The following is a 21,948-nucleotide window of genomic DNA, read 5'->3' on the forward strand; positions in this document are numbered from 1 at the left end:
GCCTCGGTTCCCTTATATGTGAGGAATAAGGATGATAGTGCTCGTCTCATAGGGCTGTTATGAGAATTAAATGACTTACTGTTATCTATTATTTCCTTAAGTATAGGATATTCTTTTTCACATATGCCTCCCAATCATCACCCATAAGTAAATTCCCAGGTCCATTTCAAATTTAATGTCTTCAAAGGAAAGCAAGACCAGCCTAGACAAACTTCTTATCCATCAAAATAGCTTCTCCTGAGCTGCAACTTCTACGTTTGATTTTCCAACAAATGTGAGATGTTCTGAAAATGATCAGCCAGCCTGCATTTGAGTACACAGAGCTATGAAGAAACTTAAGTAAAATAAAGAGCAGAGGGCTTCCCTGGTGGCGCAGTGGTTGAGAGTCCGCCTGCCGATGCAGGGGACACGGGTTCGTGCCCCGATCCCGGAAGATCCCACATGCCGCGGAGCGGCTGGGCCCGCGAGCCATGGCCGCGGAGCCTGTGTGTCCGGAGCCTGTGCTCCGCAACGGGAGAGGCCACAGCAGTGAGAGGCCCGCGTACAGCAAAAAAAAAAAAAAAAAAAAAAGATAAAGAGCAGAAACCCATATCCACTGACTACTGATTACTAAGTATCAATATGAGGTACTGCACAGGATTATGAAAAAATATGTATTATACAACACAGTTTCTCCCTTCAAGAAGCTTAAGATAATTTAGAAAGGTGAAAAGGTAAAATAAAAGTATTTTAATTAGTGTCTACTTTACACTCACTGACGTCACCTTTTTAACGTTACTAGGGAAACATATATCTCTGAAAATTTTTTAAATGTAAAACTTAAATAATAAATGTAAAAACTCAAGAATTATCATTAAACACATTATGATTAAATGCCTAAAGAGTCAGAAACGGCAAGTGCTGTATGTTTGGAGAACAGCTGGAAGACTCTGGGAAGTACCTACATAAAGGAGCTAATGAAACTTAACATAAAAGGATACAGAGCAAGAGGAATATAAGCAAAGGTACCACTTGTTAATTTGGGTAAGTTTCTTAAATTTCTCTGCCCTCATTTTTTCATCTATGTAATAGGGATAATAATAGTTATTTTGAAGACTGAGTTAATACAAGTGCTACAAAACTAAGTGCCTTGCATGATAAGCGCTCAAGAAATATGAAATGAAAGGGTAAGTTAAATCACACAAGGTCTTGGCATAGCAGTTAAGAAGCTGAAAGACTGTCCTTGAGAGCACACACCTAGTCTTTCTTGTCTTCACAATGCACGGTGTACAATGTCTGCACTTGGTAGCAACAAAATAAATGACTATTGAATTAAATTCATTGTGTGGAAAGGAGAGGAGGTCCTAGAAAACTGAGAAGGATGGTAGAACTGTTGTTTTGGTGACATTTATCTTGTCCTTGTGTACAAACTGGGGAGAGACTGGAGATAGAGAAATTAGCTTGGCTATTGCTGTACTATCCAGCTTGACGACTCAGCCATCCCTTGACCTGAACGTAAGCATATGAAGAGGGAACAGAGGAGACAGGAAATTTAAAAATTCGTGGTAAAGAAAGGAAACACTAGCGTAGCTGTCACATTTTAAAATGGACATTATAAGTTTTCAATACATATTCATTGAATGAATGAAGTAAATATTTAAAAAGCACTCATCAACAGCATAAAGCATGTTCAGAGCATTTAACTACAGTGCTTTGAAGTAACTCTAAGATCAACACAATTATACCGTCATTTGCCAGAAGTGCATTTGCTAAGGAGGAAAAAGGAAGGCACTGCCTTAAACTTTCTTAGAAGCACGTCCCATTAAAAAAAAAACAAAAATAAAGAAGAGCCATCCCAATGTGTATAAAGTAGATAACGAACAAGAATCTGCTGTATAAAAATTAAAAAAAAAAAAAAAAAAAGAAGAGCCATCCCAGTCACACTCTCACAGACTACACTGAACCAATCAGTGTTATATTCATATTCAAATTACCTTCTAAGTCCTGTAAGCTCCAAGGAGGCTCCTTAAAAGCAGGTGAGGGGGCACTGCAGTGGAAGTGGAATTTGAGAAGGCGGGGATGAGCAGGAATGGCTGTGGGCCTGCACTTCTAGCTCTTTTATAAATTTAGTTTCTCTGTAAGATTTTCTTTGAATAAAAATGTCCACAGATAAATTTTTTAAAATTCTGAATGTACAGACTATATGCCCCATAGAATTCTGGCAGTTACAAAACTACTTGTATGGGATTCAAATGATATTTCACCATACACAGATGTTATATCTCCTTTCATAATATATTTTAAGTTGTTTCTATGACTTTATTGCTAAGTCTGGTTGGTTCCTTCAATATCCATATAACAAACACCTAAGGTCTCCAAATCATTTTTATTGGCCTTGTGAATATGGAGATAAATGAAACATGGCTCTGCACTCTAATATCAGACTGATTTAACAGTAAACTCTATGACATCAAGCAGAAGTGAATAGGAAAAGCTGCCTAAAAAGGCTCCTTACAAAGATAACAATGACAAAAAAGGTTGAGAAACACTGATGCATATGTTTTTCCACGCTTTTAAAAAGCTGGTAGTCTCAATATCTTATAATCATACTTTGTGTAATAGTACTGATACAAATTTCATTTTATACTTTGAATGTGAATATGCTTCTGACTTAAAATTTTGAAATATATAAAGAAATGATATGAGATAAAGATCTACTTGTGAGGTTTTGTTTAGTGCCAATCTCAATATTTACTTTTTTAATGAAAAGATTTGCAGATTAATTTATATATCTTTTCTTTATCTCCATAAGGTAATCTTGAATTTGATTTTGCTTTCTGAGTCATGGACTCATAATTTCTAATCTTGTTGTTTATGTCTAAAATGTACAGCAATCACTGGTATAACAAAAGAGAAACTCCATTTACCTCTCCTAAAATTTAACACTCAGGTTGGCCCAGCTGTGTCAGTCTGTTATTTTTTATTAAAAACCCTTTGTAGAAAATGGAGCAGTAATGGTTAGTCTTGAACTCCACACAGACCTGGACATGAGGAGTTACCTGAACATAAACTTAGTATTCAGGTCAGGTTACGATTAACCTGAACTTCTCCTTTCTTCTCAGCCCTCTGCTCAAGAGTCAGAAACCAAAAACAAGCTTAGGACCGAGCTGTGTGTAAAGGAATCAGGAAATGACCCCATTTTCAACTGTACTGGGTTACCCATTTAAAATAGGTATGTATCACACCTTGCTCCTGGTCATGAAACTAAGCATAAAATATGGGTAAGAACTGAATAGTTTCTTTCCATTTTTAAGTAACTTTTAAAAAGCTGTTACTATATTCAGAATGTTAACATTTTCACTGCAATGAAAGACTACTTTTGGACATCTCCTATAACGAAGAGGCCGCATTAGCTAGCTACACTGCTGGAGCTGTCTGGAGACATTCACAGTTGGGAGGAGTTAAGCTTTAACATCAGGGTCTGGGAGAAACAAGTCACACCAAAAAAAATGCAGACATACTAAAAGAGGAAAAACCTTCTAGACCCAAGCTGAGACTGATATAACAGGGTAAACTTAAAAACAGTTCTGGGAGGGAAAGAGGGGTGGATGAACATATAGATATGTAATAAAGTATTACAACATTAGTTGCAGGCTTCTAAGTGATGGGCACAATGGTGTTTACGGAGCTATTCCTTCAACTTTTTTGTGTATTTGAAATCTCTCATGATACAATTTAAAAGCAGTTTTGAATGGCAGGCATTCTGAAGGAGAAAAATCAGTTTTGAAGATTGCACCTAATAAACTACTCTCCAGAGTTGGAATGAAGAGCTCAAAAACCCTCTAGCTCTCTAATGAAATGGCAAGCACTGATATAAAGCTGCCAGCTACGTTTTTAAACGCCAAAGTTATAGGAGGTTGATCCAAGAAAGCAGAAGGCTAAAAAGTCAGGGCGTTCACAAACTTTAGCAGAACAATTATCAAAAATAAAGTATCCAGGTATCTATTTTGTCTTGCTAAATTAAGTTCTTTCATCTTGCTTCAACTTACATCTTCTCTATTAGCTGGCAGGTAGGTATGTGTAGCTCTGCAGAAACTGATTCATAATTTACATTGAAATAGTACTATATGTATATCTATATAAGAAAGAAAGAGAGAGAACGTTTAAATAGTGTAGGCTATTTTGCCCTCCACTCTACTTCCTGTTTGCACACCCAGAGTGAGCAGACAGGCTGCATGAGTGAAACTGGTCGTTTAGCCTACAGTGTGAACATCCTGGCAGGCTGAGTGTGATTCTAGTATATACAAGCGTGCTTTTCTTATCACAAACCTAACCACAAGCCGACTGCGTCGTCCAGAACTCAGCCTCAATGACTGACATGTTCCAATGCTGGAAGAAAATCTAGCATGTTCATGGAAAAATAGTTCATAAGTGTCTAATTCTTCCTTAGGCATTTTTCAAGGGTAATTTTTTTTTTTTTTTTTTTTTGCGGTACGCGGGCCTCTCACTTCTGTGGCCTCTCCCGTTGCAGAGCACAGGCTCTGGACACACAGGCTCAGCAGCCATGGCTCCCGGGCCCAGCCGCTCCGCGGCATGTGGGATCCTCCCAGAAAGGGGCACGAACTCGTGTCCCCTGCATCGGCAGGCGGACTCTCAACCACTGCGCCACCAGGGAAGCCCCAAGGGTAATTTTGACTATCAGTAATTTTTGCATTACATTCTAACTTCAGGACCTCACCCCACATAAGATGCAACTACACTGTACTCTATTCATTTGAAGTATGAGGAGCTCTGGATTGGTGTCAGGAACTGCAGATTCTAATCCCAGCTCTACTGCTAATTAGCTGTGTGATCTTGGGCAAGTAACTAACTTCCGAGTCTCAATTCCCTCAACTGTAAAATAAGGCAGTTGATTCAGATGGTCTCTAAGTTCCCTGAACACTTTTAACCATCTAAGAATCCATGAATATTTTTTCATAATTTGTTAGCTATATGTTTAGCTAGTGTCATTTACCTAAAAAGCAGTTCGTTATCTAATGATGAATAATACAGATTGGCAATCAGCAGCTCAGAGAATTAGCAAGGTTATTCAGTACTAATACACTGTGAAGTCTGATAACTTTCTTTTCCAGAAAGTAAAAAGACTGAAAATTTTCACTTTAAGACCTCTATTTTCCCAATATTGAAAAAACATTCAGCAACAGAATCATTATATTATACACCAATATTGGAAGCAGATGTGATTAAAGTCAGTTGTTCTAAAACATAATTTTAACCCTGTATTCTTCAAGGTGGTTTAAAATGAAATAATCTATTATGTCAATAATGCAAATATCGGAAAAGGATACAAAGAATTGTTTGCTCTGACTAAAATGTTTAAAATTCACTATTTCGAGCTTAAGAGCATTATGTAAAAGATAGTTTTGTTCCTTTTACCACCTCTATATTTTACAAACACACACAAAAAAATCTGCCCTCATTCTTGCACTTTGCTGCAGGGTTTGCAAATGTGACTGCATATTAGAATTATCTGGGAAGCTTAAAGAATTTTTTAAAAATTGGATGAGCAGTCCTCCCAAAAACAATTGCATCAGACTCTCTGGAGGTGGACCCACAATCATTAAAATTTTGGAAAAAAATCTCCAGATGATTTTAATGTACAGTCAGACTTCAGCCCCCAAATATCACATATGGGAAAGGAAGTTGGGGAGGGGGTTTTTCTGTTCTTGTTGCTGAAATGATGGGTAGGCTCAAGCAAATACAAAGGTTTAAGTTTTGTCTTCACCAAAGAAATATAAAAATTAAAAATCCAATGATCTTTGGATTAAAATATAAACATTTTTTGCATTTTTTAAAAATAAAAATATGTTTTAAACTCCAAATAGCTTTCATTCAATATATTAAAACATACAGATGTATTTATATCTATTTAGTGAAATAGCTACATAAATACAAGAGCTTTCTACTGAATTCACTTTTCTAAGTTTTCTCAAATTACGTGGTATATAGACAGATGCTCAATCTTTGCATTCCTTAAAAGTTGACAGAATATACATTTTAGAAATCGGTATCATTTAGTGCATCAAGAATATAAAATGTCTTTATTTTATCTGCTGTGGCGTCATATATTATTGATTCTTGTGTTTTCAATTATAATTTCACTGCTAGTAAAAGCAGATAAGATAGCAAAGTATACTTTAACAATAGCAGGAATCATTCGTAAGTAAATGAAAACATATTGAAATTTAAGAAAAGACACCTTTAGAGTCACCTTGGAATGCTGAGTAGGTAGTCTAAGGTGACACTCAGCTCATCCATATTTGTCTGTTCCAGGCATAATGGAATTGTCAGAATGAGGCCACTTCGTCTGTCCTTTCCTCCTATTAAAGAAAAAAATATATAAATTTAACATGTAAGAGATATTAAAGCACTAAATGAATTAAATATATTTGCATCCAATGTTACTACAACAATTACAAGTTTCAGACATCAGTAAAAAACAATCTAATGGCTGTTTATTTTATATATTGTAAATGTTTACAGTAGTACAGCAAAATTATACAAAGTTTAGAAAAAATAAGAGGAAAAAAATTCACCAATGAAATATTCACTTAAACATAGCAATTCTCATTGTTTAATTTCTTCCATTTAGTCTGCTTCTGATTGTAATCAATTCATCAAACACCTATTGTGTGCCTAGCACAGTAAGCATTTGCAAGTAAAATAACAAATTTCTTATCAACCTAGGAAGAAAAACTTTAAGTCCGAAGAAATAACAGTATGAAATATGATAGATAATTTGCTAGGCTGTGTTGTACAAAATATATAAAATATTATAAAAATGGATTTAGAAAATGGAGAAAATGATGAGATGTAATAAATGTAAAAAACTTCATAGAAAAGTTAAAACTCAAGAAAAGTGAATAGAATTTATAAACCAAGTCAAAAGAGCATTCCGTGATGAGGAATGATCTGAGTTAACTCACAAAGGTCAGACAGGCATTCTTTGCTCATGAGGCAATAAAGGGAAAGCCCTGTCCAGCTGAGAAGAGTGCACGGGCCCTGGATATAGAAGTCTGAAAGCCAGGAAGTGGAATGCACTTACATTTCATGGATGTTCAAGTTCTCTTCGATTTTCCATAAGCATTAAAATATTACTACTTTTATACACACACAGCTTCTTTGAAAGCTTCCCACATGATTGATTTTCACACTGAAGTCCATCTTTTGATCCAACCAACATTTATGGCAATTTTAGAAACTTAAAAGCCAGCAAACACTAAAGCAAACAATTTTATATGATCTCTATCACTAAAAACTTAAAGGACTGAATTGAAAAAAAATGATTCCTATGAATAACATGGATGCAATTCACAAGGTACCAACCATAAATGATCTTTTATCAGATTAACCATGTAAATTACTGATAGTCAACCACTTTGTTTAATCTCAATAAATGGTAATTTCAAATGGTTCAACTTAATCGATAATCAATAGTGACTTCAACTGCAAATGTTGTTTTGTTTAGAATACAGTTTTTTTTTTTTTAATAGACTGCAACCATGGTTTTCAAACTGTATCCGCTGAATGATTTTGTTGGTTTGAGAAGTTTTTCTCTATTATTAAAAAAGTTTGAAAATTACTGGTTGAAATAATTAACGGTCAAGAGCAAGTCAAGAGGAATTGGGTTCAGAGAAGTCTCATTTTCTCCTCAAAAATCGCTAAGCCCTGCATTAAACCAAACTGCAAAAAGGTTCATATCTGAACTGCAGCACTCTGACCCACTGTGAAATTGTCTGCAGAGCACAGGTCTAACATACAGGATTACATTTAACCTCATGCCCTCAGCTTTCACTAAGGAACAATAAAATAATCACCAGTGTAGATGCAAAGGAAGGCAGATGTCAAGAAGAAAAAGACTTTCAAGATAGGTATGGAGAGACAAGAGACAAGTAAAATAAGAATGCAAAAATGTCACTGATAAAGATTTTTTAAAAATAGTAATATCCACTCTTGGCAACAGTATGGGCAAACTGGCTTTTTTTTAAATTGAAGTATAGTTGATTTACAGTGCTTCAGATGTACAGCAAAGTGATTCAGTTATACACATACATATATATCTATTCTCTTTCAGATTCTTTTCCATTATAGGTTATTACAAAATATTGAATATAGTTCCCTGTGCTATACAGTAGGTCCTTGTTGTTTATATATTTCATATTTAGTAGTGTTTATCTGTTAATCCTAAATTCCAAATTTATCCCTCCCCTCTTTCCCTTTTGGTAACCATAAGTTTGTTTTCTATGTCTGTGGGCCTATTTCTATTTTCAAACATGCATTTTCATACACTGGTGGGAGAAACAACAATTGACACAATATTCTTATAGGGCAATCTGACAAAACCTTTACATGTAAATGTAAATTCTCTTTAATACTTCCAGTTGTAGGAATTTATACTGCTGGACTTGTACAAAATGCACAAACTGTGAATAAGAACGTTTCCTACAATACCATTCATATCATAAAAAAACAGAGAGAAAACGTTAAGTGTCAACTGGTAAGGGAAGAAGTTTTTTTAAAAAAGAAAACACATATTAAATAAAGAACTAATATTACTGGTGGAATTCAATATCTTATTTTCTCCTTTATAATGTACACTAGAAAAACATGCCAATTTACAGAGAGATACAATATACACTGAAAGGGACATTAGTAGCCTAAATATCAAGACAATTCTGATAGGACAATTCTGATAGGATGAGAGAGAAAAAGCAAGATAATATAACTTAAATAATTGTCAATAGGTGGGTCACAGTACCTATCCTAAAGCATGTGCAAATTTACTCAATGGTCCAAAATTCCAGAAAATTGCTATACCCAGCGTCACCACTGCTTTCACACTAGTAACATATCTCGAAGCTTCTCTTTGACTCTTCTTAGTCAATGCAGACTTTGGGTTAATAATGGAAGGTAAATTCAAGCCTTATAACCAAATTCGAGCAGTAAAAAGTGAAAACCATGTAATTTATATTTCATAACTCCCCCTCATAGGAAGATGGAAGACAAAAGCTAGGATGGGATAACACAAAAATGAATTACTCTATATTTCAGAAACAATACTTCAGATGCTGGTTAGTCAATTATTCTCAGCCTGTATTAATTATTTCATTTTTATATGAGAAGTCAGATGTCATGACACCTACCTTGTAGAGGTCATTTAATCAAATTACAGAACAGAATAAAAACTGGCTGCCAAGCACCAACAGTGACAGCTGGCTTGCACCGCTATCCATTCTGAGTAAAAGGTATCTCAGAGATACCTTTAAAACAAAACCTTCAGAGAGAAACGAAATGCCTTTCTGCCAAACTTATCAAAGAAAAAGAGATTAAACAAATTTATACATCAAACACTTCCAATTTTAAGAAGAAAACATACCTGAAAGGAAGGCTAGTTTTTTCTTCAGAATGGGTAATATTACTGAGGCCTCCATTTTACTCCAGTAAACTTCCTTCGGTAAATTTTCCTTTCTGAAAACACAGAAAGTTAAATGTCAACTACACGATAATAATTACTCTATGAAATATATACAGGCATACCTCATTTTATTATACTTCACTATACTGTGTTGTTTACAAATTGAAGGCTTGTGGCAACCCTGCATTGAGCAAGTCTACTGCTCATTTTTCCACCAGCGTTTGCTCATCTCGTGTTTCTGCGTCACATTTTGGTAATTCTTGCAATATTTCAAACCTTCTATTATTATATTTGTTATGGTGGTCTGTGATCAGTTATCCTTGATGTTACCACTGCAAAAAGGTTACAACCCACTGAAGGCTCAGATGATGGTTAGCATTTTTTAGCAATAAAATATTTTTAATTTAAGGTATGTACATTGTTTTTTTAGACCTAATGTTATTGCACACTTAACAGACTACAGTATTACACAAACATAACTTTTATTTGTACTGGGAAGCCAAACAATTCATGTGACTTGCTTTATTGCAGTATTTACTGTGGTAGTCTGCAACTGCGCCAGCAGTATCTCTGAGGTATGCCTATACTTAATGGCTTTCGCAGGGTTTCTCAGTCTCAGAATTACAGACATTTTGAGTCAGATTATTTATTTTTTTCTGTAAGTTGTCCCATGCCCTGTAGAATATTTAGCAGCATCCCTGGCCTCTACCCACTAGAATTACTAATACCATTCCCCCTTCCCAGTTGTGACAACCAAATGTCTCTAGACACTGCCAAATATCCTCTGGCAGGCAAAAATCACAGCTAGTTGAGAATCCCTGGCTTAACTGTTTTTCGGAGCAATGCTCTTGAGCTAGAATAGTGCCTGGTACATAGCAGTAACTCAATAAATTATCTGTTGAATAAAGGAATGAATCAATTAATCAAACTTGCAATATTCTATTACTCTCCTTATTATTTATGCAGCTTAATTCCAAATATCTGATTCTTTCAGATCCACTATTAAATGGCTTTCTCTCACTTCTCATATTTTTGCTTCCCCATAACACATGATAACTCACCTTATCCTCATGTTTACCTCAAGTTATTTCCCAATACACTATTTCAATTTTTGTCCTCACTGTTAACTGTCTCTATCTCTCCACATTTTATATTTTAAATTTGCCAGGGAAAAATCTGATTAACCTAGTTATCTTTTTGTACCAAGCCATAATTCACTGATCTTGGTTTAGTTTTTTAGTGTCCACTCAGGTACCCCCAGGGGTTACGGAAAATACAAAATGGGACTATTCATACAGCAAGGGCTAAGAGCAAGACAGTTTCCTTTAAATGGGAGCTTTGGCATGGCAGGCATCTGTACGCTTGGCCAGCCCAATATATTATCAAAGCAGGATTTTAAGAAAAGCAGGACCTTCAAAACAAAACAGAACAAGAAAATCAAAGGTTCAATTATATTAGCCACCTAAACTTAATTTCATGTCTGAGAGAGTATTCTCCATCACATTTATCCCTCCTTCCCTTTTCCTACACCCGCGTACCATCCTATATAGTGACAGTTCCTTGGAGGACACTATAAAATTGCATTGCATTTAGTGAAAGTATACTCTTTCATAAACAGCCTCCTCTTTTTTTTATTGAGCTATAACTGACATAGAAAATTATATTAGTTTCAGGTGTACAGTATGATTTGATACTTGTATGTATTGTGAAATGATCACCACAATATATCTAGTTAACATCCACTACTATAAATAGTTGCAAAAATTCTTTTCCTATGATGAGAACTGTTAAGACTTACTCTCTCAGGTCTTTCAAATATGCAATACAGTGTTATTAACTACAGTAATCAGAAAGCACACTCTCTTGAAAATAATTTTCCAGCAGAGCAGAAAATGTGACTCTATATTACTTATTCAGCAAATACTTGCTATGAACCTATCCCATTTCAAGCGCTGTGCTTTCAGCTGGAGCTAAAAACTCAAGTCACAGCCTTGCCCTGAAAAAAATGTAGTCTTTTGAAAAAAATCCCAGATTACTTGGAAAAAAAAAGATGTAGTCTTATTACTTGTCAGATAATGACTACACAAGCAAGACTACTTAAAGAAGTATATTATTTTACAGCTTTTGTATATACAACTAAAAAAATCACTACTATTTGTATATATCTACAAAAGAAAACACGTTGTCAAAGTAAATATGATATGTTCTCTTCAAGTTTTATCCTTGAATATTTGTTTGCAATTTGTTCATTCAGTTTTGTTCTACATCAGCCCAGGCTAACATACAATTAGTAGGAAGAATGAGGGAAAAGCTCATGTTTTACATGTTTAACCTAAAATAGTAGCACTTCATGTTTCCAGATCAGTATCTTGACCTGATGAGTTTTTTCTCCAGCACTACAAGAACCAGACAGTTCAGACTCATGGCTAGGCTCCCTTCTCTGGTGACCAGCTTGTCAAAGACCAGATGTAAAAGTCTGATAATGATGATTAAGCAAGTTAACATTTACCAAGTGTTTACTACAAGGCATACATTGTTCTAAATGATTTACTTATATTAATTTAATTACTCCTTGCAACATTTCTATGATAACTACTATTATTAACCCCATTTGATAGAAAAGTAAAATGGGGCTGAGAGAGGTTAAATGTGGCCCAACATCTCAAAGCTAGTAAGTGGGGAAGTTAGGATTCACACCCAGGCAATCTGGTTCCAGTAATGATGTTCTCATGTCACATGATCAACTTACCAATAAAACAGCCCTGAAAATATCCAGTGACATCTGGCCAATTGAACAAGATGGAGTTCTAGCTTTTGCATTATCGGTGCAAATGTCAACACAGTGAAAGGGGCATTACTAAGAATTATTATTAAAATAGTTTTGAACTCACAGACCCCCCCCGAAACCTAGTAACAAGAGAACTGCTGATCTAGGCTGTCAATGGGATGCTTCAGACAACTTCTCAACTGCCTTTGTATCCTTCCTATTTTCTGAGCCTATTTCTCCATCCTTCTCATAAATTCTGAGTTATATACATCTTTCTAATGAACCCCTTTCTGCTTAAGTTTTAGCTAGAGCAGCCTTCTCTTTTAGTCAATGGAGAAACTTGGTACAGGAAGCAAAACTGCAATTCAGAGTTTGGTAGGTCATATCTGCAATCACTCAGCGCCGCTGCTTCTTCTTTGTAGGTTTTTTTTTTCCCCCAATCTGTTGCCATTTATTCTGAATGAAAATGTCCATCAATACACTGAGGGTTAAGCCTTGCCACAATAAAACCTAATTAACCAGTATCCAAGAAAAAAGAACCTCTGGAATTCCTAAGGCATAAGAAATGATAGCTGCAGGTAACCCTTTGAATAATATCTGTGTTATCTAAGCTTTGCAAGTCAGGTTATCAATTTTATGCCAGCAAGTGCCAAATTTTTCACCACTGTGTTCTCCACATACTTAAAGTGCAAAAGGGAGACAGTTTCAATCTCTGGTCTAGATTTACCTTGGCAAACTATAGTACCCAGAAGCAATCTTACATTTCATCACTGTCTCCTGAGGCACAGATGCTCTTTCCAAACTTTCCATGACTTCACAAAACCACCTCAGCATGGCAAAATACTTATTTTTTTTAATCCAACAGCCTTTTTTTTTTAAGAACATTTTGAAAGTGATGAAAAAGTAATTTAAAGTAATGAGAAATATAGATTTTTGGCTGTGCGGGCCAATATCAAATGAATTGATGAATAAAATGTGAAGCAGTCAAGAGATGAAAGCTGTAATGTTTACTCTTTATATCTTCCTCCCTTCTACAGTCTCCTTTACATCAATCTCTTTCATTGTTATCATAAAAGAGATGGGTAATAAAAAGTAATGATTACTGTACTACTAGTTCCAATTAAATGTGGTTTTGCAAAAGTCATTTGTTTTACATTTTTCAAGTCATTAGCGCAGCCATAAGAAACAAAAATCTGCCAATTTCTAGTTATATAGTTCATAGAATAAAATAATGTACAAAACACACAAAATAAAGAGAAAATCCTTCAAAAGACAATACCACCATTCACTACCATCACCACAATAAATGTTAAATAACATGAGGTATCTGCTCATGCTCTTCTCCAGTGGGTAGATATAGATCATTATTTTTCACAAGAAGCTTATTCAACCTAAATATATCTGAGTGAATTATATTCTCAAACAAGGAATGAAGTCAGTGGCAGACATATACCTGATATGAATCAATGGAAAGTGACAAGGAAAACACATTTTTCAAAAAATGGCAGAAAATTCAACAATTCACAACATGCTTAACACAAACATGTCATATTTCATATATGGCTATTTAAAATGATCTATTTTAAGTCACAATTTATAATACATAAAAGAGGCAGAAAGCCAGACTTTATAGCAGGTGAAGTGCCTTGGAAACTGGTGAACATAAAGGAAAATGTGCAACCATGACTGCATGTTGCTTTCAGCCAAAAGCAAGAAACAGCAAAGTAAATAAACATCGTTCCTAGGTGCAAAATAAACCCTACCTAAAAACAGAATCCTACGTTAGGGATGATGAATTCTGAGAAATTCTGAAAAATGTAAGGAGACTAGGTTTCAACTGATATTTGTATCTATCTTCTAGTTTGAACATCTTTCTCAAGATCTTGAAGAGTTAAAAGAGAAAAACTGGGGTAACTAAGTAGTTAGAGACCAAGTCCTATTTATCTTTACATTTATTTACTCATTCATTCACTCATTTAACAAATCTACAATAAGCACCTACTAGATCGAGTCAAGGCAAGGCGCTGGATATATTTGGCATTCAAAAAATATCTGATTAAAAAAATCTGATTAATGAATGGATAAGTGAACGAACAAATAAACAAACATATGAGACCAACAGTAAAGTGAAACACATTCCCTAGGAAACCTAATGTTATCACAGCTACCTGACAGTCAACACCTTGTGGTGTGATCATAGACCACCTGTGCATACTTTTCCTTCAAAGCGGCTCCTCCCAGCTCCTTCTACTGGGACACTCTCCCACAGATCCAGCCGCTACGTAAATCACTGGATGCCAGAGGAAGGCAGGTCTATGATGATGGTAAGGGGGACCTCAATGGGTGCTACCAATGGGCAGCCATTAGAGGGCAGCAGAGGATGTGTTTAAGGAGCAGGAAAAGAGAACTGCAGGCCTTTTAATCAAGACTGGGCAAATTACACTTCATAAGAGACTGTAATTGATGATGTGAGTGGGTACACTGGAACTCCTCTCTCAATAAGTATAAATCAACCAGTTTATTTGGAAAATTTAGTTAGATTCTTCAAAGAGGCATTTTTAACAACCAGTGAAAACCCATTAAGATAGCCTAAGGCTAACTAAATCATCTCTAATGAGTCTACATCATGTAGACACATAATGGCAATGAACAAAATCAGAATGCATGCTCCTCAGCCCTGCATTTTCAGAAGAAATATTATAGCTGTCCTTAAATTCAGATTAGAAATACCTTCAACTATTGTGACAGAGCAAGAGCAATCCTAGATGAAATCAAACAAGCACACATCGGTACTCACTACTACCTAACTGGGCTCATCACACTATGTATCCATATATAAAATTATGCAGAAATAAACATTATTCAACGTTAGGAAAACATATCAGTAAAGCAGATCAACAGTTGAAAATATCTGTCATTTTTTTATTATTGTAGGTGCCGGCATATGATGACTAATCTGGTTTTACAATAACATTGACAGTTCTAAATGAAAGAAAACCAATCCTTTTGGACAGACTTTAAATGAAAATGATAAAATAATTATTAACTTTCATCAAAATACAGATCTATCCAAAACAGTAATTCTTCTAAATAAAATTGAAAGCTGAAATATCAAGTATTTTACAGATGCATCAGGACCTAGTTTATTCAGTGAGGGAGGGAGGAAGGAAACAGAAAGTTCTGAGGTTTCTATGAAAATATAATCTACCTTGAAAGACAAGAAAATTCTGTATTAAAGGTCCAATGGGACATGAAAAGTCCTACACTGTATTTAAACATCAAAAATTCAAAAGCTTATGGTAATGATAGCCTACCACTTAAAAACCCTTTTCAAAAACAACATAAGCAACTACCCCTACATCACCCTCCCTGCCCTGCCCCCTCTCCACAGGAGCCAGACACCAATATCTACAAAGTCAAAGGGAAGTCAGTTCTTTAAGGATTTCCCCACCTCTCTAGCTAGTCTACCAAACCCTTAGCAGCGGCAAACTTTCATTTTTGAAGGTCCAGTTTCAAGAAGTCCTTTACTCCATGACTTTTTCAAATCTTTGGCTTTTCTTGTCTGTGTTAATTTATAGATAAATCCTCCTTCACCAAAACTGGGGCAGCAAAAGGAAAAAGGAATATTGCTTTAGAGAAGTGAATCAGGCTGATGGAATTCCAATAAGGTAAAGGTATTTCTGGCATCCCCAGCTATAGAGTACCCTATAGCTAGAGCTTCTTCACCTGCTGTCAGAGCTCTCTGAGGTGAGCTCTCTTCCTGCACGGCTTCTGCATCTGAGTATTGCACTCCAAGAAGCCTGGACCGCTTCCTTCCCCAGGGCAATGGATGTGTCCACTGAGTTCCCCTGCCTGGGTACAGGTCTTCCTCCATTATCAGGGGAAGCACGTGATAACTTTACAAACTCATGGTCTTATTTCTAGATCCCAACCTCTCTTGACCTGCTGTAGGTGTCTCCTCCCTTCCTCTTTATCTCACAATTTCTCTGGGTCATCACTAAACCTGTTCTCTACTGACCTTTATCCTAGAAAGAAATGTTCCTCCTCTACACTTGGCAAAGACATACATGCCTTTCATTGAGCTAATCTCAGACTAAATCTAATTCAGACATATAATAGTCTAACGGATTTGAACAGAAGTTCATATGTATCATCAAGTTCCTAATTCTAAATAACTGGCATACAAATTAATTTTTAGTACCAAATTGTTTATATGTTGGATACCACACATATACAAAAGAGTACTTTTGTTCAAATGAAATAATGTATATATAAAACATGAATTAAGACTTTGGCACTATTAAGTTTTTTTGTTTATATAATGAGAATATTTGGTATATACCAAACACCACACTGGAAAAAAAGTTAAAAATATAGTACAAAAGAAAGTTTAAAAAATTTAAGTTAACTAAAGAGACAGAAAACTGCTAAAAAAAATGGAATTATGGCATTACCCAAGCAGAAAGAAGCCAGTGGAACATGTGAAAGTTGTCTTCCATCAGATTAGAAGTCCATTAAAAAAGCCCATGTATATTATAATGTATTTTTGAGGTAAAACTACAAAAACAATACTGAACATACTGCAAATCCTTTAACTTGTTCAGTAACTAAAATGTCATATCACAATCACATGGAACAAAGTAATATAAGACATATGGAAAACTGTGAACCAGCACCTGTTATCCCTCAGAAGGATTGTTAGCAATACTAGATATCTTTCCCAAGCAAAGTTCTCCCCCACTGAAGACCTTTCTGCCATGGGATTCTGTTCCAAAGAGCTGTTCTCCCTGAAAGGCAGTCTGGTGCAGTGGTAAACATCATGGTCTTAGTTAGAGCCAGGGTGTGACTCTGAGGCAGCCACTTACTAGCTAGGTGGTTTGGGCAATTCCTTTACTTTCTTTTATGGGCATAATCACCGAACCCACAGGACCCAGGATTAGGTGAGCTAATGTATGTATAGTCTTTAGTATACTCCAGAACGTTAAACACTCAATAAATGGTACCTATTATTAGCAGCTAAATTTTCCTTCCTCCACCAATTACTAGCTTACTACCACTGATTCTCCACGAAGGCCACAGCCAAAGCATTCCCACTAAGGCCTTCTTGCTCCAACAAACTAAAATAAGCACAAACATATTACACATAGCTTAATATATCTTGGCATTTTTTTATGTTCCAAGAATATTATTTCATCCTCAGAACAACATATAATTATATTAATATCCCCATTTTTTCTGATGAGAAGACTGAGGCACAGAGAAATTAAATAATTTGCCCAAGGTCATACAGAAATTAATAGATTTATAACCAGGGATTTAGAACCATGGAGATCATCTACTTCAACTTTTTCATTTTATTAATAAGGAAACTGTCTTAGTACATTTGGGCTGTTATAATAAAAATATCATAGGTTGAATGGCTTATAAACAACAGAAGTTTACTTCTCACATTTCCGTTCAGGCTGCTACAATGAAAATACCATAAAGTGGGTGTCTTATAAATGAAAGAAATTTATTTCCCACAGTTCTGGAGGCTGGGAAGTCCAAGATCAAGGCACAGGTCCACACAGGGACCCACTTCCTGGTCCTCAGAGAGCCATCTTCTACATCTGTCCTTACATGGTAGTAGGGCAAGGGAGCTCTCCGGGGTCTCAATACTAATCACCTCCTAAGGCCCCATCCAAACACCATCAACTGGGGATTAGTTTTCAACATATGAATTCTGGGGGGATACAAATATTCAATCTAGAGCAGAAACAGATCTACAGACATAGATTTACCCTTCTAAGGCCACAAAGCACGTGAGTACTAACATGAAACTCAGACTCCTAAAACCCTGCACAGAGCTCCTCTCCACTATATTGTCACATAATAAAATCAAAATTAAAAACACATGAATAAAAGAGAACCAATATTTCTACATATGTTAATAATTTTTTAAAACAATTATGTCCCCGTGAAAACTTACACACAAATGTTCATATCAGTATTAGTCAAAACACTAAAGACATGGAAACAACCAAATGTCCATCAATTCTGAATGGATAAACAAAACATGGCACATCCATATAATAGAATATTACTTAGCAATAAAAAGGAATGAAATATAGATACATGGTACGACATGGATGAACCTTGAAACGTTATGCTAAGTGAAAGAAGCCAGACACAAAAAGTCACAAATTGTATGACTCCATTTATATGAAATATCCAAAAGAGGCAAATCTATAGAGACAAAGTAAATTAGTGGTTGCCTAGAGGTGGGGTAAGTATGGGGAATGACTGGTAATGGGCAGAGGATTCTTTTTTGAGGTGATGGAAATGCTGTGAAATCAAACTGTGGTGATGATGCTGTAAATCTATTTTAAAAAATCACTGAATTGTACACTTAGATTGGGTAAATTTTATGGCTATAAATTTTACCTCAATAAAGCTAACAAAAAATAATTTAAAAAACAAAAAACAGAATTGCTCATTTTGTAAATCAGGAAAATCTGCATGAAAGTGATGAGCACTTTAAGTATTAAAAAATAAAAACTAAAGATGTGTAAGCAGTATGTTCCAGAAAGTCTGTACAATGAAGTGCATACGCTGAGCATTTTATCCCCTGACTTCCACTATAATTAGAACACACTACTATTAAAGAACTTCAGCTGCAAAGACAAATTTCCTTCAACATTGTATATTCTGGATGGAGTAAGATAAGAAAAAAGATTAAATGGATTAAACAGAGGGAAGAAAGGAGAGTGTAAGCAATAATACTGATACCACTTTTATGTTCACAGTTGCCTGAACTATCACTTTAGGTAAACTGGCATTTAGATTTGCTTTTTATTTTTAACCTATATGGAGATTTATAAATAATGGTCTTATCTCAGGGTATCTCAAAGTTTTCATACCAACACACGTAAAAATATCCAAGATTTAAGTAAAGGTTAAATATTTATTGCTTTCAACAGTATCAAATGTCTTAAAACAAACTGTTTACTTTTGAGAAAAGTGTAAAATATACCTTTGAATTAAAATAATACTAAGACTTTTCGGCATTCCCTAAAACTCAAAGGCTTAGAGGATCACTGAATGCAAATCACTTTGAAACATCACCTACACTAAAAGGTGGAATGTGAAATTAGTTATCTGTACATTTCCTTATACCTCCAAATAAAATAACAACAATAACTAATATTATTGAGAATGTTCTATATACAAAGCAGTATCCTAATCACTTCATGTTCATTGCTTCATTTATAACTCACAACTATCCTATGAGGCTAGAATTACTGTTATTACCATGTAACAGCTAAGGAAACTGAGGCTAAGTGAGATGAGGAGAGGTTAACGTGCCCAAGGTCATGCAGTTAAAAAAGAAGCAAAACTGGCATTTAAACCTAAGGTTGAGTCCAAGGCTTAAGTGACATTACTTCTCATGCTCTTAACACAGTGACCTGTATTATGATATGAATAATAAAGGTCTTTAACATCTCTCAAATAGAATTGTTCATTTTTCAGATGTAATGACAGTAAGGTTATATTTATTAAAAAGAGTACATTATCTTTTAGTGACAGATACTTTAATATTTACAAACAAAATATGTCTGGGATCTGCATCAATAATGGGGAGGGGGAACATACATGAAATAGGATTGGTCACACTGACAACTGTTGAAAGTAGACAGATGATGGGTGAACAGTGGTTCATTTTACTACTCTCTCTGCTCTTGTATGTCTGAAAATGTCCATGATTAAATTAAGAAAACTGAGTCTGTAAACATACCAATACTGTAAAAGAGGAAGCCACAATCCTTTACTTTTTTTACATTTAGCAATATTTTATTTCAAAATCAAGAAAAAACAGGAAACAGACCACATACAATTTTTTTTAATATTCACATATTCACCAACATATCCCAAAGCTCTTTATGTAGAAAGATCTGAGTATTTGGTCCCCACGTAAAATTGCTGAGGAGGAGGAGACCAATTCTGACACACAAAATAACCAGAAGATAAAAAGAAGCAGATAGGCAGGCAGAATCCCTGCTTTCACCGCTGTGTTGGCACTGGAGACTTTTGTTTCCTGTCCCTTTAGTTTTTTCTCACTTTGTAACTGGAGTCATTTTCTCAGCAGTCTCCCTCTCACTTTCATACTCTTTTATATATCACTATATCATACTCTTTTATAAGAAATTAAATTACTAAGAAAAGCAAAAGCTTATGTCCACAACAGGCATTCACTGTGATGTAGTGGCTGGTCAGAAGACAGGAAGATCTCTTAGGTGGAAGACTCAATTAATACCATACTGTTTGACTCAGAAAAGAAAGAGAGCCCAAAGGTTTTGCATGTAACACATATTAACACTTAAGAGCATGTTCCAATTTAATAACAATTTGTTTTACCTATACAGTCAACAGAGCCAAAAAAGTTATTTCTGAAATCTTAAGTAGGTGTTAGCTCAGTCATTTGAATGCATCCACTTGTTTGCCCAGGACAAAGCCTGGCACATGACCAATGCACAATAAATATTCATTGAATAAAATCCCTTCTCACAATCCTGCCAGCTTTCTCGTTTAAGTGCCACTGGGCAGAATAATTAGGAAGAAGGAGAAGAAGAAAGGGAAAAACAATCAGATAATTTTAAATTTGACAAAGCACTATGAAAAGAGCATGCATTTACTCTGAGGAGAATATTAAATTACACATAGTTCAGGGACCTTTATTGAAACATCTTGGGACCTGGCCCATCGGGATCATGAATGAAGAGAGGCATTTTATAAAGCCTTCTTTATGCTGAGCCAACTCTAAATTTTGGCTTTTAGAAATGGCTTATTTAACTTTACTACATTTATAGCCTAAGTGAGTTTTCATTATCTATTTTCAACACTTGGAAAAAGTCACTATTTAAATGAACACTTTTTTCATTTTCTGAAATTGCACCTTCACTTTTATTACAGCATTCACCATCAGCCCCTCCTCCACCTCACTTTCTCATTTTAATATCTATAAATACTTTCCAGTTCCTAGTTCTTTCTTGCAATATTTAGACGGCTCCTGATCCTAGCACCCACAGTCTCACTTGTCAGGTCATCTGATCTGTAGAATCCACAAAACAACCACAGAGGAAACTTTGGGATTCCTCTGGACAGCCAAAAAGAAGCTTTTGACAGCAAGTATTTTGAATAATTGAAGCAATATCATGTCTGCCATCAACTAATCCTATATTTTGGAAGGGAGACTATGGCAACAGCAATTAGAAAGAATTCTACTTTTTTATTGGAACACACTACATACAAAATCAAATTTTTTAAAGTGAGAAACTGTTTACTTTACAGAAAAATGATTTAAGTTTAAAAGGGCTTTCTTGAAGTGGCCCCTGCTTCTAGTACAAAGCATACCAGTTAGGTAGGAGGCAACAAAGCAACACTTCCCATTTTTAATGACTTCTGTACTGTTTATGGAAGCCCTGAAAATAAGCAGAGGCAGAAGGGTATCATAATTAAGAACTAGAGTCAGACTGACCTGGGGTCAAATCCTAACTCTGCCCCTTATCAGCTGTGTGACCTTAAGCAGGTTGCTTTACCTCTCACCCTGGTTTTAGTACCTAAGAGGGCCCAGCTGCCATTCTGTGTAGGGTGAAATCCCAGCTTTTAATAAATCCCATTTTAGCTTAAGCTCATTACACTGGCTTCAATGCTTAAAATTAAAGGGACTAAAAATAAGACAATCATCCTT

At 35.4% G+C, this 21,948-nt stretch overlaps 1 protein-coding gene across 8 annotated transcripts in view; it reads right to left on the bottom strand.

The window, feature by feature from the left end:
* The window catches only part of SESTD1 (SEC14 and spectrin domain containing 1), a 141,400-nt gene that overhangs the window by 83,829 nt on the left and 35,623 nt on the right, over positions 1-21,948 (bottom strand). For all 8 annotated transcript variants that reach the window (XM_082630963.1, XM_082630964.1, XM_082630959.1 and 5 more), the window contains 2 exons: positions 9,416-9,507; positions 6,251-6,359 (listed from right to left, as the gene is read on the bottom strand). In XM_082630963.1, coding sequence (XP_082487089.1) covers positions 6,251-6,359; positions 9,416-9,470 — 164 coding nt within the window. In that variant the 5' untranslated portion in view covers positions 9,471-9,507. The remainder of the gene's footprint in view (positions 1-6,250; positions 6,360-9,415; positions 9,508-21,948) is intronic.

The sequence above is a fragment of the Mesoplodon mirus genome, assembly GCF_964341445.2.
Source record: "Mesoplodon mirus genome assembly, chromosome: 8".
Taxonomy (NCBI): domain Eukaryota; kingdom Metazoa; phylum Chordata; class Mammalia; order Artiodactyla; family Ziphiidae; genus Mesoplodon; species Mesoplodon mirus.